Source organism: Hypanus sabinus, chromosome 24 (genome assembly GCF_030144855.1).
Source record: "Hypanus sabinus isolate sHypSab1 chromosome 24, sHypSab1.hap1, whole genome shotgun sequence".
In the NCBI taxonomy this organism is placed as follows: Eukaryota; Metazoa; Chordata; class Chondrichthyes; order Myliobatiformes; family Dasyatidae; genus Hypanus; species Hypanus sabinus.
In genome coordinates this window covers 12,360,803-12,374,947 of record NC_082729.1, presented here as the reverse complement: position 1 = coordinate 12,374,947, position 14,145 = coordinate 12,360,803, and the positions used below count along the sequence as shown (strand labels likewise).

Genomic DNA, 14,145 nt, shown 5'->3' with positions numbered 1-14,145 from the left:
CCCCCCCCCCCCGTACTTCCAATTACCTTAAAATAATGATCCCTCATACTAGCCATATCGACCCTAGGAAAATGCCTCTGACTGTGTGAAAGGCCTCAATAGAGTGGATGTGGAGAGGATGTTCTCTATAGTGGGTGAGTTGAGGACCAGAGGGCACAGATACGAGTGGGTGTAGAGAGGTTGTTTCCTATAGTGGGTGAGTCGAGGACCAGAGGGCACAGATAGAGTGGATGTGGAGAGGCTGTTTCCTATAGTGGGAGAGTCGAGGACCAGAGGACATAGATAGAGTGGATGTGGAGAGGATGTTTCCTATAGTGGGTGAGTCGAGGACCACAGGGCCGAGATACGAGTGGGTGTAGAGAGGTTGTTTCCTATAGTGGGTGAGTCGAGGACACAGAGTGGATGTGGAGAGGATGTTCCCTATAGTGGGTGAGTCGAGGACCAGAGGGCACAGATAGAGTGGATGTGGAGAGGCTGTTTCCTATAGTGGGTGAGTCGAGGACCAGAGGGCACAGCCTCAGAATAGAGGGATATCCCTTTGAAACATAATGATGAGGAATTTCTTTAGTCAAAGAATGGTGAATCTATAGAATTCATTACCTCACGGCCCTTGAATTCAATCCCTTGACAAACGAAAGCCCATGCAGAATCTACTGACCTATAATTGGCCAATCTTCCTTTATGAGGCGACCAGAACTGAACACAATACTCCAAGTGTGGTGTAGCCAGAGCTTTATAGAGGAGCAACGTTACCTCACAGCTCTTGAACTCATACCCCTGACTAATGAAAGACAATGCACTACACATCTTCTTGTGAAGCAACGTTGAGGGATGTAAGGGCGTGGACCCCAGGATCCCTCTGTTCCTCCACACTGCCAAGAATCCTTACAAGAATTAACCTTACACGTAGTCTCCATTGCTTATTGGGAGTGCACTTCGGATCTGAGGGATGGAGCTGCAATCCTGCCTCACGATCCAAAGCACACGGGGGGGGGGGGTGGGGGGAGCCCAAACCAAGGTTTCAAAATGGCTTCTGTCGGGACAGGTACACTCACCAAGGGAGAGAAACACTGGTGCTGGAAAATACGGAAATTAGCATTGTAGCAATTCCCTGCAGGTGAGCAAGTGACCCCATCCTGAGCCAAACTCGTAGCAGCAACAGTTTGAGCTCATTACCTTACCCTGTTAAGCACCCTCATGTGTGGCATCTTATCAAAGGCCTTCCGAAGATCAAAGTACACAATGTCCACCAATTCCCCATTGTCTTTGAGGAATATAAATTCCAACAGATTTGTTAGACAAGATTTCCCCTCAAGGAAACCAATCTGGATTTGGGTTACCTTATCTTGTGCCTCCAAGTACCCTGAAACCTCATCCTTAATAATTGACTCCAACTTTTTCCCAACCACTGAATTTGTACTAACTGGCCCATAATTTCTGTTCTTGTGCCTCCCTTCCTTCCTAAAGAGTGGGCAGACATCAGTAATTTTTGCAGTCCTCCAGAACCACTCCAGAATCTAGTAATTCCTGCAAGATCCTTACTAATGCCTCCACAATCTCTTCAGTTCCCTCTTTCAGAACCCTGGGATGTAGTCCATCTGATCCAGCCAGTCTATCTGCCTTCAGACCTTCCACCTTCTCCTTAGTAATAGCAACGACACCCACTTCTTGACAATCTCAAATTTCTGGCATACAGTTGGTGCTTTCCACAGTGAAGACTGACGCAAATTACTTATTAAGTTCATCCGCCATTTCTTTATCCCCAATTACTATCTCTCCAGCATCATTTTCCAGCGGTCCAATATCCATTCTCGCCTCTCTTTTACTCTTTATATATCTGAAAAGAACTTTTGTTATCCTTTTTGATATTATTGGCTAGCTTACCTTCATATTTCATCCTTTTTTCCTTATTGCTTTTTAGTTGTCTTCTGTCTGTCGGTTTTTAAAAGCTTCCCAATCTTCTAACTAGTTTTTGTTAGTTTTTGCTCCACTATATGCCCTCTTCATTGCTTTTCTGCTGCCTCTCACTTCCCTTAAAAGCAAAAGAGTGTGTGGACTGTCGTTCAATCATGATTGGTACCACAGGCAACCTCACACCAGCTGAGACAGACTTCGCCCGCCTTCCAAACAAGCTCACAGAAGGAGGAATCCCCATTCCTCAATGGCAACCAAAGACTATTCACGGTCAGTGTGCTAGACCACCAGGTCCGCTTCCGTATGCACAGACTAAAGGTGATGACTTACCTCAGCAGGACTGGTCGTCGAGTGCCCCCCACAGTAATATGGAATGCACCAACTTGTCTTCTGCCTTGGCGCGCTCAAAGGCTTCGGTGAAAGGAAGGTAGGAAACCTAGAAAAGAAACAATCCAACGAGAATTAGATTCGCCTTTGCCATCAGCAGAAAAGCTGAGATCAAGGCAACCGTCACAAGCTGGGAATTTTTGTATTTTTTAAAACTTTAAAAAAAATTTTATTGAACACAAACAAAAACAGAAACACTAAACATATGCTCGCAAGGCCAGGGAATCACACATAAGCGGCAACAGATATATAACTGTTAACTTTAAATATACAAATAAACAAGGAAATCCACTCTAAATACTGTTGGACAGAAGGAACTATATCTAAAAGGGGTCACAAAACAGAAACATTTCCAGAGATAACCCGAAACGTTGACAGATTTGTACAATCTTTACAGCTTTCTGGTTATGGGAAGTTTTCAGAGTACTAACGTATAGTTTGAAGTCTGACGTAAAAAATATAAATTATGGTTTCTTACTGCTGTATTTGCATTTATGGATATAAAATTTGCTGTAAAGTAACAAAAGATTTATGATAAAGAAATGATCCCTATGAGATATGGTATTATTAGTAAACCCCAATAAGGCATTTTCAAAACAAAAAGTAAAATTTCTGTATTTATAGATACAGCGAGGATCAGGCCCCAATGCACTGCACCACCCAACAACCCACCTACTTAATCACAGGACACCTCCAAGAGGACCACAACTTTGTCATTGGGTTTGGAGGCTTGTGTGCCTCAATGAAACGGAGGGCTACATTGGCTGGAGTCAGAGCTTCATGCTTTGGCTCTTGGTAGGGTCACCCATGCCAAACAGGTCAAAGGGTAGAGGGCAGACGAAGAGTATTCCACCAGTCCTCTAGGTTCGGTGGGGGGGTTCAGCTCAGGGCTAACAACCCTGCCTGGTGTTATGGAAACAGCAATGAAGAATCCTTCTACATCTGAGTGCGACGGTATTCCTGAGTTTCCACCCGGGACTTGCATGTCTGACAGTAGTGAAAATCAGGAGGAAGCTACTGACACGATGAAGGAAGCCCTGAACACTGCCAGAGATGGGGGACCTTCATTGCTGCCCTAACACCAGCAGCATAACAGGCCGTAAGTGAGTAATCACAGAACAATTTACAATGACCAATTAACCTACGAACCAGTACGTCTTTAGACTGTGGGTGAAAGCTGGAGCAGCTGAAAGGAAACCGGAAACCCACATGGTCGCGAGGAGAATGATAGGTGGCACCACTGAGATTATTCCAGTCCCCATCCTTACAGATGGTGTAGGACTTGAACTCTGAACTCTCAACGCCCCGAGATGTAATGGTGTCCCACTCACCGCTACACTACCATGCCCCCCCCCCCCCACCCCCGAAGCGGCAAGTTCCATTCTCAATTACCTTTTTAAAGGGATACAAAGTTGTCTCCAGCTTCTTGGCAGCCTCTTCAAAGCTGATTTCAGACTGCCAGTGAATCTCCTCAAAAACAAACTGAATGGGCTCCCCCGACGGGTCGGCGGTGTCGATTACATTTCCATTCTCATCGTGAATAGCACTCGGAAAGGAGGGGCCTGCGGCTTTGAGTTCCATCTGGATGGACGACAGGGGGACAGGCACTGAGCGGGAAAGACAGGAAAGCCTCTCATCGTGACAATTTGCTTTGCTACCAGACACAACGCTTCCCTGCTGTTACTTTCGAGTCACACGTACATAGAGTGACAATCTCATCCAGCATTTCCAAACATTTGCAAAATTAACCGGGTTATCACTCACAACCTCTGCCATCATCATTTGGTAAAACTTGACAGCACTGGAGGTTCAGCACAGATAGGTGGCACCACTGAGCTCAACTAGAGATCATTCCAATCCCCACCCAGAATTATCTTCAGTTCTGGTCACCTATCTACAGGAAATATATCAATAGACTGAATGAGTGGTTAGAACTTTACTACCTGGTGCGTAGGAGAATGAGGGGAGATTTGATAGAGGTATACAGAATTACTAGGGGTGTAGACGGGGGAAAGAGAAGCAGGCTTTTTCCACTGAGGTTGGATGAGACTAAAACTAGAGGTCAGAGGTTAAGTGTGGAAGGTGAAATAGGGGAACCTGAGGCGGAACTTCTCCACTCAGAAGGTGATGCGAGTGTGGAATGGGCTGCCAGCTGAAGTGGTGGATTGCAACATTGAAGAGAAGTTTGCACAGAGATATGAATGAAGGGTCCAGGTGTGGGTCGATGGGACGAGACAGAATAACAGTTCAGCACGGACGAGACGGACTGACAGGCCTGGTCCTGTGGGCCTGAAGACCCGAGGTCTTTGCGATCTTTGGACACAGAGCTCGGAAAAAGCGACAAAACGGACTTTTAACATCGTAAACCAGTGGGTTATTATGTCTTCCACTTGCTGTGAAAATAGGGGACACCTCCCTCTCCCTTGCCAGGGAGAGAGAGAATCTGTGGGATGTCGAATTTCGGATGAAACGTGAAGCCTTTGGGGTAACTGCAAGGTCTGTGTCTTTGCTATCGCTTAGCTCACGCTTAGGCTCAGTGATGGTACCGATGTGCGGATCTTTTTGTTGGTGGGGGGAGGTGGGATCGTTGCTCGCTGACGTTTATGTGCAGGAGGGTGGAGCTGGGGGGACTTTGGGGTTCTCACATTTAACTGTCGTTCATTCTTTGGGGCACCTCTCTGTTTTTGTGGATGTTTGCAAAGAAAAAGCATTTCAGGATGTATATTGTATACATTTCCCTGACATTAAATTCGACCTTTGAACTGGTCGCATAACCATCTGGTGTGGAGAGGCCAACGCACAGGATCAGAAAAAGCTTCAGAGGGTTGTAAACTCAGCCAGTTCCAACGTGGGTTCCAGCCTCCCCAGCATTAAGAACAAGTTCAAAAGGTGACGCCTATCCAAGATTAAGGACACTTACAATACAGGACATGCCCTCTTCTAATTACAACCATCAGGGAGGAGGTACAGGAGCCTGACGACACACACTAACATCTTAGGAACAGCTTCTTCCCCTCCGCCATCAGATTTCTGAACAGTCCAAGCACTATTTTCATCTGTTTTTCCAGTACTTTTTAAATACTTCTTATTGGAACTTGTTTTTTTTTAATTAAGTATCTGTACTGTACTGCTATGGCAAAACCACACATTATACAATGCATGTCAGTGATAATAAACCTGATACCAATTCAAATTCCGAGTACCATTCCTCCTCTCTGGAAAGGAAATGTTATGCTTTGAGTGGATATACACAATTCCCTTTGGGGAAAGTCACTTTTGAAGCTTCTTCCACCAATAGATCCAGATCATAATGAAAGGGTGGTTCCTTAAGGTAGTCATAGCCGGGGAAGGTAGTGGGGATAAGCTCCAATGACCTATTAAATGCTTCCAACGGCATGCATCTCAAACAGCCTCTAACAACCAAGTCCAACTACTAAGCCCAGCAGAACCATTTCCACTGACAGGAGAAGGACCAAAGGCCAGCTACTGGCAACTTCAAATCTGCGGCTTCCATAAGGACCATAAGATCCTAAAATATAGGAGCAAATTTAGGCCATTTGGCCCATTGAGTCTGCTCCGCCATTTCATCATGGCTGACGCATTTCCCTCTTAGCCACAATCTCCTGCCTTCTCCCCGTAACCTTCCACGCCCCGACTAATCAAGAATCTATCAACCTCAGCCTTAAATACACCCAATGTCTTGGCCCCCACAGCCGCCTGCAGCAACGAATCCCACAGACTCGCCACCCCCTGGCTAAAGAAATTCCTCCTCATCTCTGTTCTAAATGGCTGTCCCTCTATTCTGAGGCTGTGTCCTCTGGCCCTCAACTCCCCTACTGTAGGAAACATCCATTCCACATCCATTCTAATCAAGACCTTTCAACATACAAAAGGTTTTAATGAGATTCCCCCTCATTTTTCTAAATTCCTGCGAATGCAATCCTAAAGCCATCAAACACTCCTCCTTTCTTTCCTGGAATCGTTCTCCAATGCCACCGCATCCTTCCTGAGGTAAGGGGTCCAAAGCTGCTCAAATACTCCAAGTGTAGTCTGACCAATGCCTTATAAAGACAAAGCATTACATTCTTGCTTTAGCATTCTAGTCCTCTCAAAATGAATGCTAACATTGCATTTGCCTTCCTCACCACCAACTCAACCTGCAAATTAACCTTTAGGGAATCCTGCACAAGGACTCCCAATTCCCTTTGTGCCTTGGATTTTTGAATTTTCTCTCCATTTAGAAAACAGTCTACACTTCTATTCCTTTTACCAAAATGCATGACTACATACTTCCCTACCTTGTATTCCATCTCTGCCACTTCTTTGACCATTCTCCTAATCTGTCTTGGGCCTCCTGCAGCCTCCGTTTCCTCAACACCACCTGCCCCTCCATCTATTTTAGTATCGTCCACAAACTTGGTCACCAAGACATCAATTCCGTTATCCAGATCATTGACATATAACATGAAAAGAATCAGTCCCAACACCGACCCTTGCAGAACTCCGCTAGTCACCGGCAGCCAAACAAAAAAGACCCCCTTTTATCCCACACTTCACCTTCAATCAGCCAATCTTCTATCCATACTAGTATCTTTCCTGTAATATCACGGGCTCTTCAATTATTAAGCAGCCTCATTTGCGACAACTTGTCAAAGGCTTTCTGAAAACCCAAATACACAAATCCACCATTTCTGTTTTGTCTATCCCACTTATTATTTCCTCAAATTCCAACAGATTTATCAGGCAAGATTGTTCTTTGGCCTATATTATCATCTGCCTCCAAGAACACAGAGGCCTCATCCTTAGCAATTGAATCCAACGTCCTCCTAACCACAGAGGTCAGACCAACTTGCCCATAATTTCCTTCCTTCTGCTTCTCTCCCTTATTGAAGAGTGGGGTGACATTTGCAATTTTCCACTTTTCTGGAACCATGCCAGGGTCTAGTGATTCTTGCAAGATCACTACTAATGCCTCCACACCTCTTCAAGAACCCTGGTGTTAGTCCATTTGGTCCAGGTGACTATTCCACCTTCAGACCTTTCAGCTTCCCAAGCAAATTCTCCACAGTAGTGACAGTAGTTCTTCTACCCCCGCCCCCAACACTCTCAAACATCCAACATTCTGCTGGTGTATTCCACAGTGAAGACAAACACAAATTCCGCCATTTCCTTGTCCCCCCGATCTGGGAAGGTGAGGTTTGTCAGCTCATCTAGGAGATCTGAAACTTACGCTGCCTTGCGACTATAACCCACTCCTGGGGGAGGCTTTGGGTGTACACCCGGAAGAAAACACCCGGAATTAAGAGTTCCTAAGCCAGTCCAAACTGAGTTTAATTCTCCTGTGACACCGCTGGTGCCAAGCTGTATCAGTCTCTGCCTTTCCTTTGGATGCTTCAGCTGCGTGGGGTGGAGGAGCCCACAGCATGGGCAACGGCTTGTACCACCCTGGCTTAGGTACCAGCTTGAGTATCACGTAGACAACTAGGACACAATATCCATGGTCGATCCCAACCAACGGAAGGCCTCAGGCAATGAAAGGGGTAACACATGAGGAACAATTGATGGCTCTGGGCCTGTACTTGCTGTTTAGGAGAGTGAGGAGGCATCTCATTGAAACCTATTAAATACTGAAAGGCCTAGATAGTGGAGGTGGAGAGGATGTGTCCAATAGTGGAGGAGTCTAGGACCAAAGGAAACTGCCTCAGAATACGAGGACATCCCTTTAGAACAGAGATTAAGAGGAATTTTTTTAGCCAGAAGATGGTGAATCCATAGAATTCATTGCCTCAGAAGGCTGTGGAGGCCAAGTCCTTGGCTTTATTTAAAACAAAGGTTTATAGGTGAGATTATGGAAAGAAGGCAGGAGATGGTGTTGAAAGGGTAGAGGCCAGACTAAAAGTGGTCCACCAGTCCTCCAGCTCAGGGCCAACAACCCTGACTGGTCAAACAGAATTGTTACGGAAACAGCAATGAAGAATCCTTCTTCATCTGAGTGCGATGGTATTCCTGAGTCTCCACCCGGGACTTATATGACAGACAGTAATGAAAACCAAGCTACCGACACGATGAAGGAGGACCTTCATTGCTGCCCTAAACGCTGGCAGTAAAAAGGGCAGTAGAGTGCCTTGTTGTTCGTTTCCGTGTCTTGTGGCACATCGGGCGCAACCACACCATTTCTTTTGCATTTTTGTGTGTTTTTTTTTTCGAGGCTGGGCTGATAACCTGATACTCAACCCAGCACAGTTGGAGAGCGTGAAGGGAGCTGGCCGGATTTGAACCTCGGACTGCTCACCTCGGAGCCCAGCGCAATACCACTGCACCACCGGCCAGCTGGTAGAGTACCCAAGTACTTTTTAAACCTCTGACAGCCGGTTCCATATGCAGACCACCCTCTGGGCAAAAAAATAAAACTACCTCTCAGATTCCTAAGATATCTCTCCCCTCTTACCTTAAACCCATGCTCGCTAATTCTTGATTCCCTAACTGTCGCATTCATCCTGTCCATGCTCCTCATAACTTTATACACCTCGTAAGGTCATACTCTTTACAGTCTAATTGAAAAAGTTCCAACCTCATTCACAGAGATTTACTTCATTGGAACCGCTGTCCAACTAGGACACGAGAGCGTACCTGCGGCAGGTAACCTATATCCACCTCCATGTTTCCGCTGTCGCCCGTCCCGTACAGCCACTCCATGTCCACATTCAGAGACCTGGCCAAGATCACAAACAGAAGACATTTACTACGCCAGATCGGGGGGAAAAAAATCTGCAGCAAGTCGTGAGATCGGCCAACTCCATCATGGGCAGTAGCCTCCACAGCAACAAGGACATCTTCAAAAGCCGATGCCTCAAAAAGGCCCCCATTACACAGGACGTGCCCTCTTCTCATTGCTACCATCAGGGAGGAGGTACAGGAGCCTGAAGGCACACACTCAATGATTCAGGAACAGCTTCTTCCTCTCTGCCATCAGGGAGGAGGTACAGGAGCCTGAAGGCACACACTCAATGATTGAGGACAGCTTCTTCCTCTCTGCCATCAGAGTTCTGAATAGACAATGAACCCATGAACACTACCTCGGTTTTTGTTACACTTTCAACATTTAAGCAAGTTTGGATAGGTATGCGGATGGGAGGGGTATGGAGAGCTATGGTCCCTGGTAGTTTAAATGTAGTTTAAAGGTAGTTTAAATGGCTCGGCAAAAATTAGATGGGCCGAAGGGCCTGTTTCTGTGCTGTACTCTTCTATGACTCTACTTAATTTAATTTGATTTTTATATACATTTCTTATTGTAATTTACAGTGCTTTTATTATTATGTACTGTTGCTGTACAACAACAAATTTCACGGCACATCCCAGTGATATTAAACCTGATTCTGAGCTGTCCTGCACAGCACATTGACGCCTTCAGAGAGCTCTTTACAGCCAGTTGGTGTACACATGTAACGTGCTGTAAGGTTTCACTGCTAATGTAATGGTTTCTCTGTCGCAGCAATGTTTGGGTTATGACTAGAGATAACGGGGTTTGGAATGCGGGGGGCTATCCAGTGATTTTCCTTGTGAGTCTGGAAGAGAGATTTTCACGGTCTCTTGCCAGGGAGAGGTGAGGAGAGAAGACACGGATGGAGAGAGCTGGGTAGTCCGCTGGACCGAGTGGACTTGGAGCGAAAGTCTGAAGGTCAGCGACGATCGGAGGAGGTCGATGGTGGATGACCGGCTTATCAGCGAGCTCCAACACTGTGAAACGGACTGTTTAATAAGATTGGGCCTTTTTTTCTTGTTTCTTTACTAACCATATAGTCAAAGTAAGAATTATGAAGCTCAATCGTTTAATCGCATACGGTTGGTTATATTGGGGTACTGATCTGTAACAGGGGACACATCACGCAGCATCCACCCAAATGAGATTTCTTAAGTTTGGCCGGGCTGGGGACTATCACCCCTATATTAAGCCGCTAGCCAAAGCAGGAGTTACACACAAATCTGACCTAATGTGATCTAAGGAAATGAGGGGTGCACATGTGTTTGTGGATAAATGGTTAAGAAAAAGTTATTTCAGTTCATGCGCCAATCCTATCCAAATTCACTAGGCACACAGTCTACAGGCCAAGATGGGATTGATACGGACAAATGCCTCCTCAGCAAGGATGTGATGGGATGAATGGCCTGTAGTCTGATGACAAGCGGTGGGACTTCTGAAGAGCGCCATTGCTATCTTACTGAGAAACAAAAATGAGGGAGAAATTGCACCAACCTGCCATTGGGAACGTACATCCAGAAGTCTCGGACATGCGAGGCATCTTTCGAGAGGGTGACGTGCCCAGTGAACTGTCCTGGCGTGAACCAGAAGGGGAAATCCGGAGGCTCGTTCAGCTGAAACTCTCCATGGATCCTGAAACACAATCACAACGCTCGGTCAGTCAAACTGATGGCCACCACTCGCAAGATACGCTCACCAGCGGGGGCACGCATTGATCAGTAAAACCAATGTCACTGTGTCAGTTTCAAGGATTAAACTTTATGCATGTTGAAACTGGGGGGAGGGGGAGGGGTTTCCCATGCACAGTTGACAGCAGAAATCCCAATTACCGTAACTAATCCAACCTTCTAAACAATCTCAATGTCCAAAAAACAACATGGCTTACAGGAGGAACGGAGACAGGCTTGCACCCGATGGAACTGCAGTTGAGAGGGTGAGTATTTTCAAGTTCCTTGGTATAGAAACATAGAAAACCTACAGCGCAATACAGGCCCTTCGGCCCATAAAGTTGTGCCGAACATGTCCCTACCTTAGGAATTACTAGGCTTACCCATAGCCCTCTATTTTTCTAAGCTCCATGTACCTATCCAAAAGTCTCTTAAAAGACCCTATCGTATCCGCCTCCACCACCGTTGCCGGCAGCCCATTCCACACACTCACCACTCTCTGAGTAAAAAACTGACCCCTGATACCTACACCTCACTGAAGATCTCACCTGGACCGTACACACCGGCTGTGTGACGAGAAAAGCACAACAGTGTCTCGTCCACCTCAGGGGTCTGAAGATGTTCGGCACGAGCCCCCAAATCCTTACAGCCTTCTACAGGGGCACCACCGAGAGCATCCTGACTGGCTGTATCACCGTCTGGGACGGGAACCGACCAACCCTGATTGCTGGGCACTGCAGAGAGTGGCACGGACAGCCCAGAGCATCTGTGGACGTGAACATCCCTCCATTGAAGGCACTTACAGCAGCAGGTGCTGGAAGCAGGGCTGGAAGATCACTGGCCTGGAATACGGAGGGCAGCAGAGATCACAGAGGGGGAGCAGTGAGAGAGGGTCTCATTGAACTCCCATCAAAGATTTAAACTTCCCCAGGGTAGGCGCCTCGCAGTGGAGCAGCAGGGCCCCCTTGAGTCCAGTGAGGGCAATGACACCACTCCTGTACTAATTCCATTTTATTCGAAGCAACACACACAAAATGCTGGAGGAACTCAGCAGGACCGGCAGCGTCTATTGAAATGAATAAACAGTCGATGTTTCAGGCCGAGATCCTTCTTCAGGACTGGAAACAGAGGAGGAAGACGCCAGCATAAAAAGCTGGGAGGCTAGCTAGAGTTGATAGGTGAAGCCAGGTGGGTGGGAAAGGTCAGGGACTGGAGAGGAAGATATCTGATAGGAGAGGAGAAAGGGAAAGAGGAGGGGACCCAAGGAGAGGGGATGGGCAGGTGAGGAGAGATAAGAGCTCAGTGTGGAGAATAGAAAAGGAGGGGATTTTTTTTACCAGAAGGAGAAATCAATTTTCATGACATCAGGTTGGAGGCTACTCAGACAGAATATAAGGTGTTGCTCCTCCACCCTGAGGGTGGCCTCATCTCGGCACAGGAGGAGGCCATGGACCAATAAAACGCTTGGCCACCGGGTAAGTTCCGCTTTTGGTGGACGGAGCGGAGGTGCTTGGTGAAGCGGTCCCCCAATTTATGAAGGGTCTTTCCCCATCCCTGTACCACACGCTCGGGGCAATTTACAGCGGCCAATTGGTCTACCAACCTGCGACTTCTGGGTGTGGGAGGAAACCCGAGAACCTAGAAGAGACCCATGTGGTCACAGGGAGGACATGGAAAATTCCAGAACAGGCGGCATCGGAGGTCAGCATTGAGGTTGGAGGAGGACTGGGGTCAGAGGTCAGGTCATTTGACCCGTGAGGCAGCAGCTCTAGCAGCTGCACCCACGTCTCCACAAGGTGGCTCCACGTTTCGCAATCCCCAAGCACACTCTGCTCGCACCTGAACACGGGGATAAACAAGCGATGAGGTAACCAACAGAGGAATTATACCCACCGGAACACGATGTCATAGTAGAAGTCGCTGACGGCTCGGATACAGGCCACTGCTCCCTGAGGAGCGAATCGCGTCTTCACAAAGGGCCGAGGGTGGAACATGCCAAGCAGTTTATGAATAAGGACCTGCTTAAAAACGAGACACCCTAAGGAGGTGTGACAACATGCTACCAGCAAACAAAACAATTACTATATTAATCACACTCTTTCTCGGACACGATCACTGCAGCCAATAGGCTGTGACTTCCCTTTCGGAGTTGAGCTTTTGAACTGCCTGTACGACCTGGCGTTTTTATGGCGTGAGCTGAAGCTTCGAAGGTGTGGAAAGGCTGTGGCGTGGCAGTTACGGGCCTGAGGGCGGGGAATGAACCAATGTCTGGCTATTGCTGAAGTGGACTTGGGAGGAAATTCAATGCAGCAGAACTGAGGCGAGGTGAGGCAGAGTCGAGGCCGCGGGGCCCAGGCAAGGAACAACCCATTTTTTGAATGAAATAAGCACCGTGCCAGATTGAAAAAGTCAGGTATGGGCTGAATTGAGACGGCGGGGCCCAGCCCAAGATCGAGGAATAACCCAGTGTTTTGCCATTGCTGAAGAGGACTTGGAGGTGATTCAATACGGAAGAACTGAGGCAAGAGGAGACAATACATAGTGGGGCCCGGCCCAGGCCCAAGGTTGAAGAAAGACCCAAAGTTAGATCGATTTAAGTGCCAAGCCAAATTGGAAAGATTGGGTAGAGGCCAAATCAAGGCGGTGGGGCCTGAACCCAGGAGCACACTGAAGTGACAGGGCCCAAGTCCAAGAGCAAGGACTAGCCCAAGGTTTGGACGATTTAAACACCAGGCCAGACTGAAAAGGTCAGTGTGTCAGGTCCGGAGGTGATGGATGGCCTGGTTTAGCTCACCACCCCATGAAGTTTACTCATCTCTGCTTTGAACTGAGGCCGTGGCCTGCAACTAAATCGTGGCCTGAATCGTCTGCAGTGGTGACTGGCTTCGTGACTGTGGACTCACTTTCGTGAACTTCAGTTCTGAATCTTATTTGCTGACTTTTATTGTTTGCAGTTTTTTCCCCCTGCACTTTGGGTGTCTGACGGTCTTTTTTAAAAAAATGGGATCTATTGGGTTTCTTTGCTTCGTAGCTGCCTGTAAGGAGACAAATTTCAAGGTTGTACACAGTATACATACTTTGATCATGAACGTACTTTGAACTTTCAACGAACCCTGTCCCAACACACAGACACACACACAACATAGCTGCCTGAGACAAAGGAACAGTTTCCTTCTCTGGAACTTCAGTGCCTCCTTGATTACAAGGCAGTATCCTCGTTGTAATCAGAAACAAAGACATGAAGAGTTTTCACTAAGTGTTGATTCAAAGTACTTTTCAGAAGTGAGTTAACAGTATGCATCGAACAAAGAGGGGTGCAGCTCAGCAACCAGCCCTTCAGCCCACAATGGCGGGACATAGCAGGGAATTATGCACGACGTTATTACGGCGCCAGTGACCCAAGTTCAATTCCGCCGC

The 14,145-nt window shown here is 47.2% G+C and overlaps 1 protein-coding gene across 1 annotated transcript in view; it reads right to left on the bottom strand.

Annotated features, from left to right (window-relative positions):
* The window catches only part of selenon (selenoprotein N), a 39,990-nt gene that overhangs the window by 11,959 nt on the left and 13,886 nt on the right, over window positions 1-14,145 (bottom strand). Inside the window, exons 5-9 of the mRNA XM_059949278.1 lie at window positions 12,622-12,746; window positions 10,556-10,693; window positions 8,932-9,013; window positions 3,694-3,882; window positions 2,245-2,350 (exon numbers count right to left, since the gene is read on the bottom strand). Coding sequence (XP_059805261.1) covers window positions 2,245-2,350; window positions 3,694-3,882; window positions 8,932-9,013; window positions 10,556-10,693; window positions 12,622-12,746 — 640 coding nt within the window. The remainder of the gene's footprint in view (window positions 1-2,244; window positions 2,351-3,693; window positions 3,883-8,931; window positions 9,014-10,555; window positions 10,694-12,621; window positions 12,747-14,145) is intronic.